We start from the raw sequence: 22,639 nt of genomic DNA, 5'->3' as shown, positions 1-22,639 counted from the left end.
TCTGAGCACGTCAGAGCGCTCCTGTAAAAGCGGATGGAGGTGGTCGATGCTCTTGCTCCGTCCCAGCGGCCTCGAGCCGGGAGTCTGGCTTGCAGGGACCCCAATCCGCTGAGCCCGAGCGCGCAGACCCCCGTGCACTGCCCTGAGGCTCACCAGCAGCCCCGGAGCCCGTGCCGAGGGATGGATCCCCACGCTTCCAGCTCCTGAAGCAAAGCCAAGGCAGTGCTGATCCTGGGCCGTATATGGGCAAGGCGGACCCGGGGCTGGGAGGACATAAACTTAGTATTTATCTCCACAAAGTGACTTAAGGCATCTCTGTGCAATACGTTGCTTCCCGGACTGGTGTGTTTATACTGCACGGGATAAATATTTCCCCTCAGGCACTTGAACCCATGTCTGTCACATCCCGGGATGATGCTCTGACCGCCTGCCAAGGTGGAAAGCTCTGCCCTTTCCTCTCCTCAGAGGACACTGATGTGCACTGACAGTGTTTGTGCTGTTGGGCCTGGGAGGGGAGGTCTGGGAGCTGTGCTGGGCATGATGAAGCCTTTGGAGCTGAGAACAGCAGTGTGTGGGTGCTGGTGGTCTCTGTGTTCCTCTGAAACCTAAATGAAGCCTTCCCCTGCTTCCCACCTCTCATGCCCTGAAGCAGCTTGTGCTCCTAAGCAGGATTTTGCCCACACAGTACATATTTTAAAGTACAGACCAAATTTGCCGTTTGATATATTTGCAATTAAAAGTTGCAATTACTTTATTTGCAACACTGGACCCTTAGAGTGGTGAATGCCTTTGCCAAATAGGCTTAAAGAAGCCACATAGCAACTCTTAATTTTGTTTGCAGACTACACCAGCAATCAAGCTGATGTGTGATTATATGGCCTGAAATATGAGCACTGAGTAAAAGGAAGGTTTTGAAACTACCCTATACAGGGTAACACATACAGGCTCTGTGTCTTTTCATATGGCTGTTTCATAAGAACCTTTTCTGTATGTTGTTGCAAGTAGGCCATCAACATGTCTTATACTATTATATAATAATAATAATAATAATAATAATAGTAATAACAGAGATGTAAGCCAATGTTTTCTTGTAGGCTTCCATTAAAAGTCCTACAAAAAATCTGCCCTTCAAATCCCAAGAACATGCTCAGCATCTTATACTGTTCAATATAGGTCAGATTTTGAGCCTAAATTATTTGGCATTTCATATCACAGCTGTGGAAAAAATAGTTTGGGATAAAAGGAATTAAAATCCTTCCTGCTGGCAAGCTCATCAAATAAGCCAGGGGATGAATAGGCATGGAAACCTATCTAGGCTTGCTGCAAACAATTCTCTAGAACCCAAGATCGGATTTTGAAAAATAAATGTGTGGCTTTTTTCTCATTCTTTCCCTGTAAAAATAGCTGTGGGATGTAAATCGTCCCACTGAGTCAGCGCAGAAAGGAGCAGCCTCCATGGCTTAGTGGGTTGCTAACTTCAAAGCTGAATTTAGCGGTTGGAATGTTGCTGCTGTTAATGTTGGGGAGCTTTTATCTGTGTCTGACAACTCACTGTGTTTGAGAACAGTGAGCACAGTGCTGTGTTTCAGAAAATCTGACGCTAAAACAGATGAGTGGCACATCAGCATCACTCCCACAAAAGGCAGCGACTGGGTAGAACCCTGAACAACCTTTTTTCTCTGTCTTCTGCAATGAGGGAATCCCTGGAGTGGGGAATGAAGGAAGCCCAAGCTCATGTATGTTCTCTCATTCATACACAGGGATGCTGTTTTGGAGAAAGGCTGGGCTCTCCACCCTGCTTCTGCATAGCAGCTTTAAGTTCTGGCTGAACCCTTTTCCATCCTTAACCATCACAAAATCCCTGGACAAAGATAAATGCAGTATTGCCTTTACAACAACATTATTGCACAGATGTCAAACGTTACTCTGAATCACCAATACTCAACTCACACTCATTTTGCTCCTGGAGCTTCTGCTCTACCTTAAAGGAAGCCCTGGGTTGTTTGGATACATGTCTGAGCAGTCAGAGGCTGCTGGAATAAGTATCTGGTGTGAAACAGAACAAGCCTGCAAATCCTTATTCCAATACTATTTGGGGAGTAGAGTCACCAAGGTCACAAGGATTTTTCTCCATGCAAGAACTGCAGGATCTGGTCTAAGCATCTGATATGAGACAGCATTTTAAAGTACTTACGTGGGCTGGCTGTTATATTTTTTGCAAAATCACGGCCCCGAATCAAGCAAAGATAAACAGGTCATAAGTATATTTAGGCTGGGAACCAGAAGTGCAGCTTCCAGTTGGAGGAACTACTGGTATTAAGATAAGGCAACAGAAATTCTGTACATATTTTTCCAGCCTAAGCAGGGTGGGAATGGGGGTCCAAGAGACTCAAAGGGACAAGGATGTTCTCTGAAAGGCCAGGAGGATGACACAGAAGTGTAATGTGCGTCCAGAACTTACTGTCCTTTCTCTCCTGAACAGACTCTAATCCCTGTCCCAAATTTCCTGTCATAGTTTATCCCTTTTAAATTGTCTCCTGAAATCAGCACACCTGGGGACACCAGCATTCTGTGGGGCTCAGCCTCACACTCACCACATCCATACAGATGTCCAGACACTGAGTTTTTGGGAGTACACATCCTCCTAAGCTCACCCTCTCCCTCCTCTTCAGTGCCATTCCCTGCTTGTGTTACATATGTAGGGAATGATGAAACTCTTCCTAACCACGTTCACATGTTGGACCACTCCTGCTCCCTGCTGGCACATCCTTCCTCGTTGCTCTTCTCCTGCATCCCAAACCCATGAGACAGGTTTGACTCAAGCTGTCAGTGCCACCAGCTGTGAAGCCTGGGATAGTTTTAATCTGCCTCCAGTGGGTTCCAGTTGGGAGTTCTGGTTTATTTTGGCTGCTGCTGGAGCAGAGTAGCAGTATTCTCTGGATTGCTATGTGCTCGCCCTGGTGGGTGACACAGTCCTCTGCACTTGCTGCATGTTCACAATTACAGTAAATCAGCTGCTGCTCCTCAGGAGGCAGCTATTGCCAGCAGCCCTGTGTGCCTTGGAGAACGACTTGGGGTCTCCTGCATGACACAGAGTATTTAAAAGACATGCAGCTGATTGATTTAATCATATCTCTCTAACTCAGAAGGGCCCTGTGCTTGAGTCAGGAAAATGCTGTGTGCTGTTTACAAGAGGATTTGTGAATGAATGGATCAAACTCTCTTCCCTGAAGCACGTGGTGCTGCACTGAATGCTGTTATTAATAAATCAATATTTTCATGGGAGAATCTTGGAAAATGTGCTTTCTGGAGGGGTCCCACTGGAGTTCAGCATGTCCAAGAGCAAGTTTGGTATGAACAGGGTGTGTAGCACAGCCTAGGGAACTCCTGAAGTGGTGCTGATAATGTTCAAGGCAGAACAGAAAGCTGTGATACCCAAGGGATGCAAGAGGAACTTGCATTTTGGCTCAAAAATTCCTACAGTAAACTTTGCTTGAGATAAAGGAGCAAAGGAACTCCCCAAATCTCTCCCTTCCAAGAATTGCTACTGCTTGCTGGATTTGCTAAATCTATCCACAACTTCACAGCCTCCTTTCAAAAGTGTGAAGGCTTGTCCCTATGCTCTGCTCTGAACACCCAAGCTGTCCCTGTTCCCTCTGAGCTCCTGGCTGTGAACTGCAGAGCTGCATGTGAGACTGCCAGGGTTCCTTTTCTGCCATTTTCACCCATTCAGGACACATCTGACCCTAGGAAGGACCTACACAAAATGCCCATCCCACATAAGTCCCCAAAACAGGATTGGAGCAAGACTTCAATAATGCTTGGAATGAGTTTTTCTACGGTGGACTGAGGAGTGAAGCTGTGTTTCCAAAGCCAGCGCTATAAATGGGCAATGCTTACAGACCAGATCTCAGCTAAAAACATTTCACTGCAGAGAAGATGGAGCTCAGGCTCGTGAAAAGGGCATGGATTAAATCACCTTCAAATTATCTATTGCCATGAAGGCAATGGCACAGCAGAAGGTTGTGAGGGGGAAGAATCTGATGTGCATATCTCTATTTTTGGATCCTGCATTGCAGCCAGATGAGTTCCTAGCACAGTTCCCTCTTGCTTTGAGCTTGTGGGACTTCCTACCTGCCCATCTCCCTTACACATGCAACAGAGGAACCTTTGTGTGGTGGGAGATTTCCCCCCCTGAGATGGAGATTTATACTCATGGCTCAACTTGCACAGATTTCCTTCTTACAAAATTTTACAAATTAAGCCTAGAGAGAAACAGAAAGTGTTATTTTACTAGTGATTTTGGTGGGAGGTTGATGCAGAGGGAGGCCTGGAGGGTCTGAGAGCTGAGAGCAGTGCTCTGTGCTGTGAGGATGATTCAGCATGTGCAGATTCTTAAGCATCGGGAAGCAAAGGAGTTGCAGTGGTCTATTACCGGAATTGTTTGGTCTCACAGGCGATAAAGGAACCACTCCTTGTTGTTTCTAATGGACTAAAAGTGAACAGAAATGGTGACATCATCTCTCTCCCAGATTTCTGTCCAATTTCAAATCCAGCCCCTGACCTGAGTGAACCCAAGCTGGGCTCTGAACCCCTTTCCTCTGGGAAACCACTGGCTCAGATGTCCTAGCTACATCACAGCACTGGTGACATCAGAGCTGTAATTTGTCTGAACGAAACAAGTGTGAGCTGCCAGCCTCCCAGAAGAACTGACCTGCTCTTGGGACAGCTTCCCTTCTGCTCTATTGCTCTGTGGGATGTAACTCATGCACTCTAAGGGTAATTTCAGTGCATTTCTGAAGATTATTGTGTAAAACCTCCTTCTCATGCTGAATGGAATTGTGGCAACAAAAGGGATTAACTCTGCAAAAAACAGAGACTTCTGGGTCTGGTACACAAATGCCACTTGGAATCATTAACCCAGCTCATGTGGAGTTATTAAAAGGCTGCTGTGCTGAACGCTGCCCTGTGTGTCCCTGCAAACATGGCACCTCAGGCAGGGCTGAACCTTCACATAGAGACCTCTGCAGAGATCCAGAGCTGCTTGCAGGGCTCAGATCTCTTCCTTACAGCAGAATAATTCAAGACTGAGGCTGCCTGCATATCACCAGATCAATACACACATTTACCTGTCAAGAATGACTTGAACAAAAGACTGACAAACATAATTTTGAGAATTAATGGACCTCAGCAATTATCCATCTTTCTGTAGCATGGGGAGGAGGTACCAGCAAGCCAGGAGATGGTAGAAGCAGAGAAATTCAAGGGCTGGATCAAGTGCAGCATATAAAATTTAATTTATTTCAACAACTTGCTCAGAGGAACACTTTGCTCAGAGCTGACAAAACTATCTTTTGTTTTTTCAGATATGGGATTGCCCTAACTGTGAGATATGTGTCTCTGCCAGCCCCCCAAACACACCCAGCACCCGATAAGGGTGAAAATATCTAGTGACAACTAAAAAAGGCAACATAAAAGTTATTAAAAGCTCAATAATTCAAGGTGGATTCTGTGGTGCTGTTGTGGAATATAAAGGAAAAAAAATCTTTAGAAAAAAATCAGGAAGAAAAGGAATTGAGGACTTCATTATTTTTGGCAGGAATTCTGCACATTTTTGCTTATCAGGGGACGGTCATAGCGAGGTGGTTATTTCATAGTTCAGGAAAGTTCCCTCCCTCCTTCATTTCTCCCGATCCTAAGCAACCTCCCTACAGTCTGAGGGGCCTCTTTATGGGATTGCATTTCAACTTCTCTTCTTTTTTTTTTCTTTTCCTTGCTGGGGTATTTTAAAGACAGATTTATCCAATTCACTACTGTGTTCAGTGGGTTATTGCTCTCCCTTCCAATCTGGTCTAAGAAGGGGCAGATGTTGTGCTGTCTGCCCAAGACCGAGAGGGGAAGGCATCAGCGGTGATTCTGATCCATTTCCCACGGCCATGATCTGATGAATGCTTTGAGCTGGGTTAAATCAGCCCTGCAAGCCTGGTGACCCCACCACTGCCCTGGGCAGCTTGTTCCAGGGCCTGATAACCCGTTCAGTGAAAAATTTTTACCTACCATCCAATCCAAACCCCTCCTGGTACAACTTGAGGCCGTTTTCCTCTTGTCTTGTCACTTGTTACCTGGGAGAAGAGACCAACCCTCACCTGGCTACAGCCTCCTTCCAGGGAGCTGTAGAGAGGAAAAAGGTCCCCCCGAGCCTCCTTTTCTCCAGGATGACCTCCCGCAGTTCCCTCAGCACATCCGTGCTCCAGATCCTTCCTCATCATCCAATCCGAGCTCTTCCAAACCATGAAGACAGGAGGAAGATGACGGCTGTTCCAATATTTTTCCAGCTTGGCGATGTTTCGCTCCTGTGAAATTCCGTGACAGCAGCAGCAGCAGCAGCCCCGCGGGACTCCCGCCTCTCCATCCCCGCTGCTGGACCTGCCGGATACTTCCCGTGGCTCCACAGCCATCAGAGGCTCACCTGCTGTGCCCTGGGGAGGATGAACCGTATCCCCCGCACCCGGGCAGTGGCCCCGGCCCGGCCCGGAGCTGCCCAGCAGGCGGCACTGCCCGCCCTCCGCACCGCTCCCGCTCCCGCTCCCGCTCCCGGTCCCTGTCTTGGTCCCGGTCCCCGGTCCCGGTCCCTGTCTCGGTCCCGCATCTCCCGCACCGCTCCCGGTCCCGCACCGTCCGCACTGTCCCCGGTCCCACTCCTGGTCCCACTCCCGCACCGTCCCCTGTCCCGCTCCCAGTCCCGGTCCCGGTCCTGCTCCCGCAGCGCTCCTGCCCGGCCGGGTTCATGCTGGGCTGCCCCGGGCAGTGTTGGACCCTCCTGCCCCGGCTCCCCCGCAGCCAGGGCTCTGGGAATGGGATTTTAGGATTGAGGCGCTACAAGCAAAGGGTGCTGCTCTTGGCTGGCTGTGCTTTGCTTTTCTTCTTGTGAACAGGCAAACCCCCCACTTTTAGATAGAAATAAAGTCAGGTAAAGGCAGTGGGAGTACACCATATCAGGAATTGGCTCTGGCACTTCTCTGATGGTCTCTGTTTAGTCCCTGTTCTCCCCACCTGTGTGCCAGTGATGCCTGGAAAAAGCTAAAACCCAAAGCATAATTTGGAACAATCCAGCCTGGCTCCTGGATTGATCTTGTGAGAACGGATGCTCACTGCAGCCCTTCCCATCTCATCTCATCTCATTAAAAAAAAATAATCTAAGTACAGTTTATCCACGGGAAAAGCAGCTCCCAGCAAACCTGCCAAGGTCAGCGTGAACTGTGAACTGCTCTGCTGTGAGCTACAGCTGCTCTCACACACTGGCCTTTTCCAGGCAATGCAGGACACCCTGGGGAGAAGGAGCACCCAAACCCTCCCTTTCCATGCTCTTTTCCCTGCCCTCTCCAGTGATACATCCCATACTTCCTCCTCACCTAACTAGAAAAGAAAACGGTGGACTTCCCCAGGTCAGACAAGATGTACATGTGTATGACACCTGGGCAGGGATTTAATTGAAGCAGTTTGCGCATGGGGCTCTGCAGTGTTTGGTTTGGTCACCACACCTCAGCCAGCCACTGGGACATCCTTCATGAGGAGAGGGGTCTGGTAGTCACATTCTCCAGTTGTGAAATCCCAGGGAAGAACATGGTTCTGATGCAGGGTGAGGGTTACAAAGAGACATCTCCTCTTCCTGGCTCCATCTGAGGGTCTGCTCCAGCACAGGGCTGGGGTGACTGATTGTGGGACTCCACCAGCAGTGACCTGGCTGCTCCAGGTATCACCTGCATGGCTCATCCTTGCCCAGCCTCTCCTGTGGCTCTGAATGAGGAGTTTCAGGGTGCTCTGCTCCTAAAAGAGTCCTTATGAATTCCTCACTGCCTGGCCCAGCATGACAGGAGGATTCACTCTCCCAGCCTGGGTGGGATTCTGGGGTCTCTGAACCCTCTCCTTTGGTCTGCAGTTGCTTCATCCTGCCCTGCTGTTAACTCTCCTTGGAGGGATCATTGTGGGAAGCAGAGCAATTCTCCAGTTCCTTTGTGATCCCCACCGGGCATTGCTCCACTTTGATTTTCTTTTTTCCTCTCATTGACTTCTTAGATCCTGTAAACAGCCAGATGACAGCAGGAGTTAACCACAGAGAAATGGATTTATACTTCTGGAGTCAGCATGGCCTCATCCCAAAATAGGGACAGCGCAGAAGGAAGCAAAGCTCAGCAAAGGAAAGATGAAGAGAAACCCCTCACATGTGAGGTGTGTGGGTATCCAGGGGAGGCTGTTGTGACACAAAACAACTTGTGAAACACAAAACAACTTGTGAAACAGAAACAGACAGAGAACAGATGTGGATGGAGAATCATCCCTGAGAGGGTCCCCAGACCAGCAAGATGCATTCTATGGATTTCTTCCTGCTCCAGTGTAGCTCATGGCCCACACCACATGCTGAGTGAGGTGCTATGCCACTCCATCACCCCACTCCTGCCACAGCTGCACCCACCCCTCGCCTGGGACATCCCCATCCAGTCCTGGAGAGTTGGATGTGTCTGCCCTGGTTACACAGGACAGCTTCTTTCCCATTGCTCCAAATGGCTTGTTTTGGACAGCAAATCCTCTTGTCACCCAGCTGTGGTGGTGTCCCCTGAGTGAGCATGGCCCTCTGAAGGCTGGGCTGTTAGACAAGCTCCCTCCAAGCTGAAGCAACAGCTCTCTCTACATTTATGGTTGGCCCAACACTCCCCTGTTTTATCCTTGTCCTTATCAGGAGCAGTTTTCTGCTTATTCACCTGTAGGAAACATGGGTACAATACATTCCTCTGTCAGCAGGGAAACCTCCACAGCCACACTGGAAGATCAACAGAACTGGCTAAAACCTTTCTCTGAATGTCAATAACTCACCCCTGGGAATTTGGCCTTCCCCAGGCACTGCCTCCCTGACCAGATGAGCAAACACAAGGGACTAAGCTCTGTTAGCTTAGGTGCTTGGGGTGCTCCCCTGGTCACCCTGCCCAGGCTGTCCTGGCTAACCATTAGCAAGGGCTCCTCTGGCTGGAGATACTAGTGGTTCCAAAATATGGCTCAGAGGAGCACGGAGGAGAGCCCTCCTCTCCCCTGTTCTTGGGCATTTCTCACAGGAGTCCCTCTGGAAGCAGTGGAAGCTGTAGCCCTAAGTTGACGCCCCAAGGATCTTCTCCTCCCTACCTTTAATCCAGGAATCCTGTCCTCTTTTCCTCTTTCTCTGATGCACATGAACTTTGTCTTTGGTGCAAAAGTATTTCCCATCAGCCTCAGCTTCTTGCAGGATCTCATCTTCATACTTCTCCTACACCAACAAGAAGAGCAGTCAGTCTACAAACTACCCTGGCTTTCCCAGGGAGCTGGTGGCATTGCCAGGGACCTTTGTGACCATTGTTATGGGGTGATGACAAATGCTATTGTTCATAAACACTCTTGACTTGTCTGGAAAGGGTGCCACTTCTACCCCTCAGCAGCAAGTTGTTCAACAGGGTGAGAATGAGGTTTGGCACATGGTGAAGGAAGAGCCATCACCTTCTGGAGGGAGCATGGGCTGGGACAACCTGTCTGATGCCTCTGGGACCTGGCAGCCTAAGCTGAAGGCTGAGGAGAACAAACAAACAAACAAACAAACAAACAAACCTCGCTGTCCGTCGTGTCTGGCTCATCAGATTCTTGCTTCCCAGACTCGGAATCGTTGTCATCTACAGAAACACAAAAAGAAGGGTTTTAGGCTGGTGGGAGGTTTGACAGGCTCGTAAGCAGATGCAGAGCACTGGCCCAGGCTGGCTGTGAGCACTGGCTTACAGAGCTACTGAGGCAGAAAGCAGTTTCAGCAATAAACTGTATTGTGAAGCAGAGACACTGCAAGTTATGTAGCCTGGAATGAATATTTAGGAGTGATCCAACAAGACTCTATTGGGAAACCAGCTCCCAGGAAAGCCGTAATCACAGGACTTTGCTACACCAAGATCACAAGAGCTATCCCAATACTTGTGGCTACATACAGGTGGGAAACTGAGGGGTATTTAAGCCCCAGACTGCACCTTCCTATTTGAGCCCCAGGTGGGGAGAAGTGTCTTGGGGTAAAGAGGCCAAAAGGGACTATCCCACATTTGCCACTGGTTCAGTCAGTGGCTCTTGGCAGGGAATGTGTGCTGAGGAACAGAGGAAGGAAAGGCAGGGGAGATACTTCCCTTTCCAGCAAAAACATTTCACTGAACACAGACCCTGGGGCTACACAGCCCCAGATATGTACCTGCACACAGCTGACCCCTGCACACACTGAATCTCCATGGGCTGAGGGCCAAGCCTTGCTGGTGGTGGCATCACCCTGTGTGCACATACACTATCACAGTGGCTATGGTGGACAGAAAGGGCTGGGCACAGGGCTGTGTCCTCTTCTGAGGGGTAGGGGCACCCCAGAAACTAAATACTTATTGCTCATCACACCCGGCTCTAGCCAGGATAGAGTTCAGCAGGGCTGCCCCATCTTGTTACCCCTGCAGATGTGGGAGAACAGGTGATGCTGCTTCCAGGATTCCCTGTAGCCTGATCCCATCTCACCTTATCCTTCTGCAGGTTAAGGTTCACTCGAAAGTGCAGAAGTATTTGTGTATTGTTTCCCGGGCTTTGTGTCAACCTTAAGGTGAGAACTGAAGAAAGTTCTGTATTCCCACACCCAGAATGTAATCAGCTGAAATTCTTCTGCCATGATGATATCTCCTTAGCATGTAAATCACAGAGGACTCTTTTTTTTTTTTTTTCCACTGTGAAAAATCCTACTCCAGAGAGTGTTCCCAAACCACTCCGACACGCCCAGACCAACTAATCCAGGTGAGCTCAACTTTCTGGCCAAGCCAGTAAGGCTGGTACTGAGCAGTTCCCAGCAGACGTGCTTCCCACCCTGATCCCCATGGCTGCTGCCTCCCACCTGCCTGGACAAACCTGGCACCTGTGTCTCGTGGGGGTCAGGCAGGGAGAAAGCCTTGGAAGGCCTCTTATGGAGGATGGAGCAAGGAAAGGAAAGAAACTATCCTGATCTACCTGCTGTAGGTACCAGCATCCCTGGCTCTGTGCTCACTCCTATGTGCTGTATCATCACAGGACACACTTTGGAGCAAAGGGGACAGACAGGGATGGTTTTCCAGTGCTAATCCTGCAAACCTCTTGCATCCCACCCCTGCTGGGACATTCTGAGCTGCTTCTTCCCTGAGTGGAAAATGCTGGAGCAGCAGCATTGTCTTGATGCTGCTCATTGTGGAGTGGGTTTTCCCAAGTGTTTGAAGCTACATTGACTCCTTAATTCCTGGAGAATTCCATGCCCTCAGCGTGGAGTACAGGGTGCTCTGCTGAGTGTGCAAGGACACCCCACGGGTGCCTCCTGTCCATGCTGGACAGACACACTGGGCTTTTCTGCAGAACTGGGGTTACTTTCTCCCCATATATGCTGAGCCTGAATTTTGGACATATCTAGGGTAGAAAATTGAGCTCTCAAGGACAGAAATGTGAAACCTGAAGTTCCCCCAAAGTCCCAGAGGGGTTGGGAGGCAGGAGCACTCGGTCCCTGGAATGTGGGTTTGCAGGTGTGTGCAGAGCCCAGTAGAGAGCTCTGGGCTGGGAAATGCCTTCACCAAAAGGCACCTTTCACTCTTGCCTTCTCAAATGTCACATTTGCCTGGGGCTTCTTACCTGCTTCTCCCTTCTGTGCACTGACATCCCGTCTCGTCCCAGCCTCGGGAAGGGCCTCTGGGTGGCTCGGTGTGGAGCTGTTTGTCAGATATGCCTGTGAAAGCATGAGCTGTGGAACACAGGGACACAAACAGGGACCACAAACGCTGCTGTCACCAGGCAGGAGAAGATTGTCCCCAGCCCTTACATGGTGACCATGAAACCCACAGGGACAAGCATCACAGAGATGCTGCTGTGCACTGTGGTGTGCTTGCTGGGAGCCCAGCACCCCCTGCAGCAGCCTGTGGGAGGGGGCACAGGCACTGCCTGCCCTTGGACCTGGATGGAAACCCTCTGGACAGTGGAGGGGAGGTGGGGAATGAGAGCCAGGACTGACCAACCACGGCTCTGCCATGTGCAAACTGGCATCGCACAGATCAAACCCATCCTCTCACAGGATATTAATGCCGGTCACAGTGGTCCCAGCTGCAGTGCTGGACACCCTGGAGTGGGGAAGGGGCTGCAGTGGATGCCAGCAAGAGCTGCACTTACCACAGCTGCATCCTCCTCCTCTTCCTCCTCCTCCTCCTCCTCCTTGGCGGCACCAGGCAGCGGCCGGGTGGCACTGGGCCAGCGGTAGGGGCAGCGCAGGTCGCTGTCCCCGGGGCTCTCCCGGCGGCCGTGCCAGTCCGTGTCCCTGCCGCGGCCAGACTCGGACAGGTCCAGGGGCGCGTCCGCATCATCGTCCCTCGCCTCCTTCACCTTCGCTCGCAGCTCGGAGCGCTCCCGGCTCAGCCAAAGCTCCTTCTCTTCCTTCCCATCCGCAGCATCCTCCAAGAAGAGCCTCTCCTCCTTGCATCCTGCCGCGATGCCCAGCCACGGGGACAGGGGCCGCTCGCCGGGCGGGGGTTTTGTGTCGCCGTCTGCCCGCTGGCCCGGCTGGCACTGCTGCAGGAGGAGATGCTGCAGCCGCTCCCGGTGCTTGAGCAGGTGCAGCTTCCCCTCCAGGTGCTGGTCCCTCACGTACACCATGGTGGCAGGGAGCTTCAGCAAGGCTGCGTGCTCTTCCCAGCTGTCCCGGGACCGCGTCCTGCCCTCGGCAGCTTTGGTGCAGAGCAGGTGGCTGGGGAATCTGTCCCGGTCAGCCGGGGTGCAGTGACTCGCCAGCCCCAGCTGGTGCAGGGAAAGGTGCTTGTGGAGGAGGCACAGCTGTTCTCTCCGGGCACTCAGTTTGAGATTTTCATAGGATGGAGAAACCTTGGGGGAGTCCAGTTTGCTGGCTGTTAAATAACTTTAAAAAGCATGGAAAAAAACCCAACATGTTAGGTAGACCATGTTAGGAAAAAAAAATCACATTAGCATTAGAGTTTTCCCATGGTTTCCCAGGGCTGCAGGGATGTGTGTGGTCTCTCCTCTCTTTCCATGCCCTATTGCAGCTCTTGGCCAGTACATCATGTTTGTCTTTGGGTTCTGTGCTAGGGAGGAGGATCCTGGTGGCCAGGGGCATCAGGCAGTCAGGAGTGGGTCTCCACACAGTGGAAGCCATTCCCATCCCACCATCCAGCAGCAACCCCTTGTCCCTAGGCCACGGCAGCTCAAGGCATGGGGTTGAGTGAGGGTGAGGATGCAGTGACCTCTCACGTCAGCACTGCTGCTGCTAAGTCACTTTTTGAATAATGTCTTCCAGCCAGCAACATCCTATCTACCCTCCTGGGCTTTCTCAGTGCCTGAAGTCCCCCCAGGACAGAGGAGCAGACCACCTCCCCTTATTTCACTCAATGGGAAACTTCTACAGCCATCCTAGGAAGGTTGGTACAGTGCAGGAACCTGCCCTGCAAACCCAGTCCCCCCTTTCACTGGTTATTTGGCAGCTTCCATGGGTGCAAGCTGCTGCCAGGAATGCTCAGCAGAGCTACTTGCACTCCTGGAAACTCGCTGTCTCTACAGGTGAACTCACTGGCCTGGCTCAGCCCTCTGTGCTCCTGAAATCACTGGGGAGGATAAGCCCGGAAGTGCTGAGCCCTGCAGAAAAACCCATTAGAATAGATAAGGAGGAGCAGGAATTGCTGCCTGCCTGGGACTGTCCTGCCTGGATGTGGTGGCACCCCATTCACTTTGTGGGTCTGCCTGAGGAGCTGGAATAACGAGAGCTTGATCTTGTTGGGCTGGATTTCAGTCATCTTTTACTGCTGTAAACTGGGATATCCCCCACTTCCCAAGGCTGTGGGAGAAGTTTTGAGAGGAAGGTGGACAGACACAGTGAATACTGGCCATCCATCCACTGAGGGACAGCTGCAATGGATCAGGCCCACACCACGACTCCCAGGCTGGTACTCACGCCTCGAGGCTGGGGCTGTGCTCACGCTCCGGAGGGAGAGGAGTCTTCCTCGCTGGTGGGGACACTGCTGCCTCTGAAGGACTCTTTTCCAGGGGGCAGGGTCTGGAGCCAGGTCTCACCAGGGCAATGGTTCCATGCAGCTGGTTGGAAATCCTCTGGGACGCCTGTGGCAGAGGACAGAAAGGCCAGGTGAGCCACTCTGCAGAGTGCCCCAGGCTCCAGGGAGCCCGGCTGAACTGGGACACCTCTCCTCACCAGTGAGAACAAGACAGACAGCTCCTGAGTGTGCTGCTAGATGTGCTTCTGGTCAACAGCTCAATCAAGTTTTTATTCATTTTTCCAGGAAATTTACCCTTCATGTACCCTCTATTTTCTGGCTGCACTGATCTGTAGCACAGGAAGTTTTGCATCTCCTCTTAAGTCATGATTCAGTGGCTTAACCAAGATAAGACCCTGCAAATTCCTTGTCCCATAGTCAGACCTTTTTGTTCATGCAAGACTTTATTCATGCCAGCTCCTGGCACACACTGGTTTTGGTGGGTGTATTTCTGGTAGAGTACCTGCGCCAGGACATCGTTTTCTCCATCAGCTGTCATGAAAGGCTCACCACAGGTTCTGACTTGACTTTCCCCTGCCCACCTGGAGATGTCACAAACCCTTCCTGAGATTCCTATTAATTATCCCCACAGCCTGCCTGAAGCTTTACCAAAACCTCTTTTCACCTGCTCTTTCAAGTTTTTTTCTGGAGGTCGAGTAAGCAAAACCTGTGCCAAAGCAGAAGAATCTGTGTGGGTGTGTACGTGGGCTTGAGTTCCCATGACCAGGAACAAGGTCCGGGTCCTGCAGTCCCATCTCCCAGTGCCCAGTGTCACCACATCACTCAGCAGCCCTCGGAGACACTCTCTCTGTGTTTGTCCTTGCAACCACTGAGTGCCAGGCCCTTTGAAAATGCCAGGTTCTGGAAATGACAAATTACCCAAGTCTGCCTAATTGTTCCACCCCCCCCCCCCCCCCCCCCAAGTGCCTCCTATGCTTTCCCTGTCCCAATCTGCTTGTCTTGATCGAGTTCAGATGACCACAGCAGTGGGGAGAAGGCCTGAGGACATCAGACTACCTCTAACAACTTACAATTTCTGCAAGGCTGACTTCTTGCAGAACAGTGCCTGGAGAAGTCCTGCTGCTTGGAGAGCTTCTCTGGAGCTTCTCTGGAGGCTTTTCTGCAGAAAAAGACACAACCAGCTTCCATAATGGTCCCCCAAAGCTGCTGCAGCCCTGCCCTGCAGCAGGGTGCAGCCATGCAGCCTCTCAGGGATGCCACTGGCTGGTACCCACCACCTCTCAGTGAGGATTTTGAGTCAAAATTACCTTCTGGCTCAAGCCAGCACCTGACTGAATGTGACCTTTGTTGCATGTGTGGGTGGCAGGAAGGGAATGCCATGGTCTGTGCATGAATTGTCATTAAGTGAGGGCACCCAAGCACTCTTTTGCTCTAATGCAGAGCAGGGTGTTTCTCCCTTGAACTGTATTTCCCCTCCCATCAATATTTCTGCCCATAGCAATGTCTATCTGAGCTGCCAACAGCTTGGTCTTTGCTCTCCAGACCCTTTTCCAGAGCAGTTTTGCATCATGGCTCAGTCAATCCTCACATCCGCAGCTCCCTCAAGGGTGGCAAGAGCCAGCAACACCCACCTTCACTGAGCTCAAGGTCTGGCACATCCTGGTGGGCTTCTTCTACTTCCCTGTGCTCTACTTTCTCTGTGCTGACATTCCTGCTCACTGGGGACAGTAAAGTCAAAGGGGAGCTTGGTGTGGAGCAGCTTTCTCTGGAGGAGACTCCTGGGGTCTTTGTCCTGTCCCTGTTGGAAGGAGAAGGACATGAATGAATAAGAAGGGGCAGGAGAAGGAAGGTTTTGGAGCCACCACAGTGAGAACTCTGAGCCTGATACACAAATATACATATTTATGTGTGTGTGGATGTGGATATACCAGATCCTCAGACTCACCCTCTTCCACTGCAGCTTATCAGTAGCCCAGCTGCAGTCTGGAGCATGGACAGAGCCAGCATGACAGCCCAAGGTGTGATTGCCCCACTTGGTTGTGGGTAACATCGCAGGAAGCCACAATGTTGGGTAAGCCAGGACACATCTGTGGCTATTGCAAAAGCTCTGTGGGAACCTGTCCTTGGCTGGGCTTTCAGCCTGATAGAGGGGTGGATTCTGCAGAGGGATGTGGTGCCTGCCCCCCATCACCAAATCAAGATAGAGAGGCTGATGCATGCGGTGGCACAAAGGAGTGTCTGAGCCTTGGAGACACACACAGAGTCCTGGATGGACTTTGATGCTGAGACATGGAGGTTTGGCTGGAAATCTTCCTATCCAGCATCTCAGGGGAGAGCAGAGCACAGCAGAGCAGAGCAGAATCACTCAGTGCTCAGCAAGACCAGCCCAGCCTACAGCTGTGGAGCTACTCAGCTCCTGGGAAGCACTGGGGAGTAAAAACCAGACTTTCTCTTTAAGTGGCTGGTGCTCCTGTGCTCCAAAGAAAACACATTTCTAAACTAATCCCTCAGTGCTAATTCCTCTGGACTTTAATCCCTTGAGGAATGAGCTGATTTGTATATATTGGCCGGCCTGGCAGGTTACTTGGCTTCCAGCACAGTGCTCTGCTGGGCTGTGAACCTGTTGGTGCAGATCACTTCGCCCTCTTTAACCCCATCACAGTCCCTTGTGTGTCACTCTTCTTCCCCCAAAACCACCTGCTTCCTGCAGACCCTTTCTGGCTGCTGCAGAAAAGCCAAGGAAAAGCCATGGAATCCCAGGCTGAGGTCCATGAAAGCTGGCCAGGGCTTTGTTTCCAGCAGGGTTAAATATCTTTGTTTCCCATAAATGAATCTTTGGATGCTGGTGAACAGGGGAGTGAGCAAAGGTCAACAAGAATTTTGAGACCATTAGGGCTTTTTCCATGTCTTACATATACAGGAACCCAGGAGAATTAGATGCTAAAATACTACTGAGGATGTCACAGTCTGGATGTGTCCCTGCCCAGCTCTGGGGATGCCCTGGTTGTTGCCAATGCTCCTGGTAAAGAAGGAACCCAGGAAAGTGCTTACTCAAGGCTCCGGAGCCTCTTCAGTTCTTCCTTGAGAGTTTTATTCTCCTCCCGCAGGCGACTGGTCTCGTTTGCTGCAGGGACAGAGGTGGTGCTGTGAGTTCAGGTGCTGCAAGGATGCTGCTCACAGCTCGCTGGGGTGCCCGGGGAGGAGGAGGGAATGGCACTGAGTTTTGGAAGGATGCTGAATTTCCTTCCTTCTTTGTAAACATGCTGGGGCTAAGGGATAAAAGGGAGCAACTTTGACTCAGGTTTCATCAGGACTGGGTCTGCTTGCAGATCGCCCAGCTCGGGGGAAGAGCACAACCCAGAGAGGCAGTGACAGTCGGGCACAGTGAACATCCTGTCCTGAACACCAGGGCAGGGTGATGAGTGGGTGCCGTGTTAGGGGCAGGGCTGGGGGTCTCGGGGGGGATCAGACAGAGGACAGAGGGAGATGTGAGCACCCAGAACTGGGTGCTGCAGGGAGGAGGCCATGGAGAGCATGGGTGGGCTCCCAGGCATGGTGCCTTGCCGTGCTCCTGCTCAAAAGCAGCACTCAGGGAGCAGTGGCATAGCAGGGGAGATAAACCAAGGCCTCTTGGCACCTCTCCATCCCTCCTAAATGCCTTATCTCCTTTACCCCCATGACCCTCCCTGGGCTGGTCAGATCTCCAGGGAAAAACTCCCTGTGCCTCAGCAGTGCTGGGAGCTCTGCCAAAGCTCAGGAGAAGATCCATCACACGTGTTGCTTGATTTCATTTACCCATGCTGAGCTGCTGCTGTGACTTTCCTGTCTTTGCCAGAGTGTTGCTTCTGCTGTGCCAAATGCATCCTTTTTCCAGGCAGCTGACACAGCCTGGAATCTCTCATTTTTCTTGGGGTGTGGAGGGCTGCAACCCCCAGCTCTAATGATTTCTGTGAAGGGTTATGTCTGCTTGGGGGGATATGAGCTACCATCCACAGTGCTGCTCCCTCCCTTCTCCCCATCCCCAAACCCTTCCCAGATTCCTGCTCACCACAAGGGCTCACGTGCAAATATCTGGGAGATGGATTAACTGAGCAAAGAGTCAGGCTGCCAAACCCAAGCTCAGAGTGGGTGTCAGTACGTACAGAGGATGAAGATGTGCTGTAGGCTCTGGAAATGAGAGGTCTCGTACTCATTCTGCTTCTTTTTGGCCAGCTCCTGAGTGACCATGCATCTGTCACACAGACCAGCTCGCAGCCTGGAGGAAGGAAACCCCACAGCTCGTTACCACATGGATTCCATGGGAGAAATAAATTCCTGCCCTCCCCATGGGGAAGTGTGAACACCCAGACCATCACCTAGAATCATCCCCAGCACTGGCCCTTGTACCCCTCCAGGTTCCAGCCCCACCACCACCAGCCTAGGAAATCTCCTGTGCACGTGCCCAGACTCCTCCAGCTCTCCCAGCAGCTGAGTGTAGGAAAAACAGAGGTTCATGTGCTATATCCCACTCCTGGGAAGACAGCAAATCCCAAACTCTCCCCCTAGGACTGGGCAGTTGCTGCCACTCAGCAACACCTTACTTGAAAACAAATCCTACCTATTTTCTAACACCTTTACATTTTCTTTAAGGACCTTCTGTTGTTCCCTTAATTGGTGATTTTTAGCAAACAGCTCTTCAATTCTCTGAGCATCGCTAGTTGAAGAAACAGAACAAAGAAAAGAGGGTTATTAGATTTCTATCCAAAACCCGTGCCTTCATCCACAGTGCCCTTTTTCTTGAGTGGCAGAGGGGAAACAGATGTGTTGGAGCTTGGGTGCTGCCCTGTGACACCCTCCTTGGAGTTAGCAGCTTAATTCCTCCCACTTACTGTTTTCCAAGGAAGCAAGCACCAAGCACCAAGGGTGGCACAAGCATCACCTGCCAGTGGGAAGGCAAATTGGAATTGGGCTGGGATCACCCCAAGCCCTGGCTGGAGCCCAAAGGCCTGAATTTTGCAGTGCCAGAATAGCAAATGGTTCTCTCTAATCCAGCAGTTTTGGAGAATAACTCAGGAAGTCTGAAATTCCAGCAGTGTTACTACCCCTCTGCCCCAGAATCGCTCACCGGCACTTCTCTGTCGTCAGCTCTGTCACCTTGCTGTGCAGCCCTGGAATAATGAACAGACACAGAGAGGTGGGTGTTTATTGCCAGTTCCCCAGCACTCAGAAGCAAATGGCACTGATGGAATTTCAGGAAGGTGCGTGGCTTTGCAGAAATCTCATCCATTCACAAGCCTTATCTCTGATGAGGAATACCACATTGCATGTGTTAAACACAATCACACTTTAATGTAACTGGGAAAGTTGTACAAAATGTGAGCTTGTTTTGTATCCTCACTATTTAATGAGTCTACATTTCCTTCACAGATCCAAAGAGTCAGGTTCAGCTTTGTTTCTACTTATTTCTCACTACAGCCTGCATTTCCCAGGTGGGCATTATTTTATAGCTTTCAGGGCTGGAAAGCATCTTGGAGAATATTTACAGCTGAATGGTTTTCCTTGATGGATCTGCAGACATTCTATCCTGTCAAATCCATTTTATGTAAAGTAGATGTAAACATGTGGTTTAAATTGCTCAACAGTTTCCTCTAAGTCTCACGCAGCTTGCAATTACACAAGAGAAGAATGAATTCATAAGCCAGAATCATCCAAAAGTGCTGAAGTTTTGTTCATAATATTGATACTGGGAATTATTCTAATAGGAAAACAATTGGACTTGGCACTTGGTTGCTTAACCTAATGGATTTTATTTTAATAATGTATGGCCTAAGAAATAATTTATTCCCTAGAGGAATAAGCTATCCGACCTGGCTCAAACATTTTCTTTAACTGAGCTTCATCTGCTGCTGCTTCTGTCCTATAGATTATTGCATCTTTCCCCTTGCCCTTTGATCCTTCAGTATCCAAATGCACTCCAATCCTCACTGCTTGGAGCACATGCCCAGCAGGTGTGTGTGTGTCACCCCTGCAACCCTCCCAGTTCACCTTTATCCCAGACCACGACAGCAGGGACAGGAAAGGAGCCAAATCCCCCGTGGTTATTGCTTGGAGCAAGTGGAATTCCTGCAGGGGCTGAGCACCTCCCTGGCTTGCTTTCTAGCAGCATGGAGTGCAGGAATGTCCTCTCTCTCTGCTCCTTCTCATCATTCAGAAAGTTCCTTTTTTCTCAGTATGCCAACAAGAGGTACAAGTATGCCATCAGAGGGTGTTCTCCCCTGAGGAACAGGCTGTGACCCCATGTCCCAATCCATCCCCGTGGGTGCTGCTTGCTCAGCACTAATCCCCAAATCTCCCTAATCCACACCTGCTCCTCCTCCCTTCAGGTTATTTGACACCAAATGGATCAAGGTGGTATTAGAAAGAAATGGATTTTGGCCAGTTTTTTATAAGAACACTTTGTCACCCTACCTTGGACCTCTTTTTCATGGATTTCCTTGAGCTTGTGCAGGAACTCTGCAAAACTCTCCGTGGTCATGTTCAGGGCTGAGCCACACACCAGGCTGTTGTGTCCAATGTGAGGATGTCCTTTTGCTTCAAATTATTCAACTTTCAGCCTAAAATAGAAAGAAAATGCCCAACAAAAGAGATGTGTGCGGTGCACGTGGTGTTCTGAAAAGGACGAAGCCCAAAGCTAGGAAGGGAAATCATTTGCTAAACCATGGGATGCATTTTTGTCCACCCTGCCTCAGTACTGAGCATAGCAAGGAGCATGTCTTAGATACCAGGAGAAGCCCAGCTGGAAAATCAGGCTTTTCCTCTACTTGTTGAGCTGTTTAAATTGCATTTCTCTGGGATGAGGTGGGGCATGGCATCTTCTTAAGCATAAAGAAGGGACAGCAGAATTCATGTTGGGACCACATGGGGACTGATGATGGGGAAATTCTCGTCAGTTTTGGTGCTTGAGTCTGATGGACTCATGTCCTGCTGGGATGCTCCCTTGTACCCCTCCTCCCTTTGGCACCATGCACAGCTTTTACAGAGGCAACACAGAGCATTTGGCCACCCCACTGTCATTGTCCAGGCTTCCTGCACAGCCTCGTTGGCTGTGGCCTCTTTGAACCCTTGGGAGACACCCAACAGAGCTTTTTCACCCAATTTTACAGAGAAACCAGGAGAGGTGGTGTCCAGTGCCAAGAGCTGCAGGAAGATGGCATGGGCAGAGCACCCATGGCATCCTCTGGCACCACCAAAACCACACTGGGAAAGAGGAACTTCCACATGAAGGCATTTAGCATCTCCACGTGGGAACTTCTCCCTCCAAAATCATTTGGGTTGGTGAGTCAGGACGAGTAATTCTGATCCCAACAAAGCACCTGGACACTCAGCCTTCAACCACAAAGAGATGAGCAGGGAGAAAATCTCCCCTCTGTTGCTGGAAAGTGAAGAGTGGGCTGGGACCTGGGCTTGTAGCCCCATGGGGAAGGTTTGTGCTGGGCTCTCCCAGCTGGGCTCCTGCCCGTGTCTTTATCTGCACGAGGAGCAGGGATGTGCCAGATCACCTGCATATGCAAGATGTGGGCACGCAGAGCTGGAAGAAGAAAGTTTCCCCTAAAGCATCTGATTTTCAAAAGAAATGAGGCACGCGCCAGCAAGCACAAGCAGCGAGCTCGGCACGCTCGGCTCGGCGGAGCAGCTGCCTGAACATGAACCATCCTGGAGTCACTCCGTTTGGCTTTTGAGCAAATCTGATGGAAAGAGAGTAGAGATCTTACTCTCTGGGGAAACAATTAAAAATATTCATTACTCCCTCTTCCCTGGGCATAATCCACCAGGGTTTGGTTCCCAGGGCTGGGTGATCTAACCCAGCAGATAAAAGTGTGGTGAGGCTTGTCCAGCTCGAGATCTGCCACTGTGAAATGGGGCTGGGAACTGATCTCAGCCCCAAGAGGCACAGCTGAAAAACCAGCCAGGGGAAATAACGCACAGCCCTACTGCAAAACAGAAAAAAACCCCTCCTGATGTTAATGGGATGTACTTCCCAGGATCACTGAGTCCTAAATTAGGCTCTGCCCTGGGCAAAGCACCTCCCCAGGGCTGAAGGGAGGTTGTGAGATCAACCTCTGCCATCACGAGACTGACACCCCAAGTACCAGCTGGGAAGGCTCTGAAGCACTCAGGCAGTAATTCCCATTGCATTCTCCGGTGCTGTAATCTGGGAAGGGATTACAACTGGGAGCAGAGGAGCTGGTGGCTGAATGTGCTCCTACTGTGCTTGCTGCTGCTGGATCAGGTCCTGCCCACCTTGTAGTGAACGGTACAGCCCTTTCCCAAGGAATGTGTCTCTGAGGGCTGAATACAGCATTTCCAGACCCTGGGATTCAGCTCAGCCACCCCGGGAAGGTGACACCCTGGCTGGGACTGGTGCCAGCCCACTTCTCAGGAAGGCAGGGCTGGGCTGGCATGTGGTGGGAGGTGGGAGGTGTGGGGGCCCAGGTGCTCAGTGCTGGATCCAGATCCCTGCAGCTGTGACTCAGTGCTGCGGGCAGAGCCCGGCAGATCAGGATTTGGGGCTGGGGTGTGGGCAGCAGCATCACCCTTCATGCTTA

General features: G+C 50.9%; 1 protein-coding gene across 1 annotated transcript; it reads right to left on the bottom strand.

Moving 5' to 3' along the window:
- Positions 1–7,960: 7,960 nt before the first annotated feature.
- Positions 7,961–20,568, bottom strand: RBBP8NL (RBBP8 N-terminal like). The gene is made up of 13 exons (XM_062505261.1): positions 20,502–20,568; positions 19,159–19,201; positions 18,652–18,747; positions 18,197–18,309; positions 17,106–17,178; positions 15,686–15,852; positions 15,125–15,213; positions 13,997–14,160; positions 12,211–12,949; positions 11,680–11,788; positions 9,631–9,692; positions 9,175–9,295; positions 7,961–8,079 (listed from the first exon to the last, which is right to left on the bottom strand). The coding sequence occupies exons 1-13, from the start codon at positions 20,566–20,568 to the stop codon at positions 7,961–7,963; spliced, it is 1,962 nt and encodes a 653-aa protein (XP_062361245.1).
- Between the last annotated feature and the right edge of the window lie 2,071 nt (positions 20,569–22,639).

Source organism: Cinclus cinclus, chromosome 18 (assembly GCF_963662255.1).
Source record: "Cinclus cinclus chromosome 18, bCinCin1.1, whole genome shotgun sequence".
Classification (NCBI taxonomy): Eukaryota; Metazoa; Chordata; class Aves; order Passeriformes; family Cinclidae; genus Cinclus; species Cinclus cinclus.
This window is presented reverse-complemented; position numbering and strand designations above follow the sequence as displayed.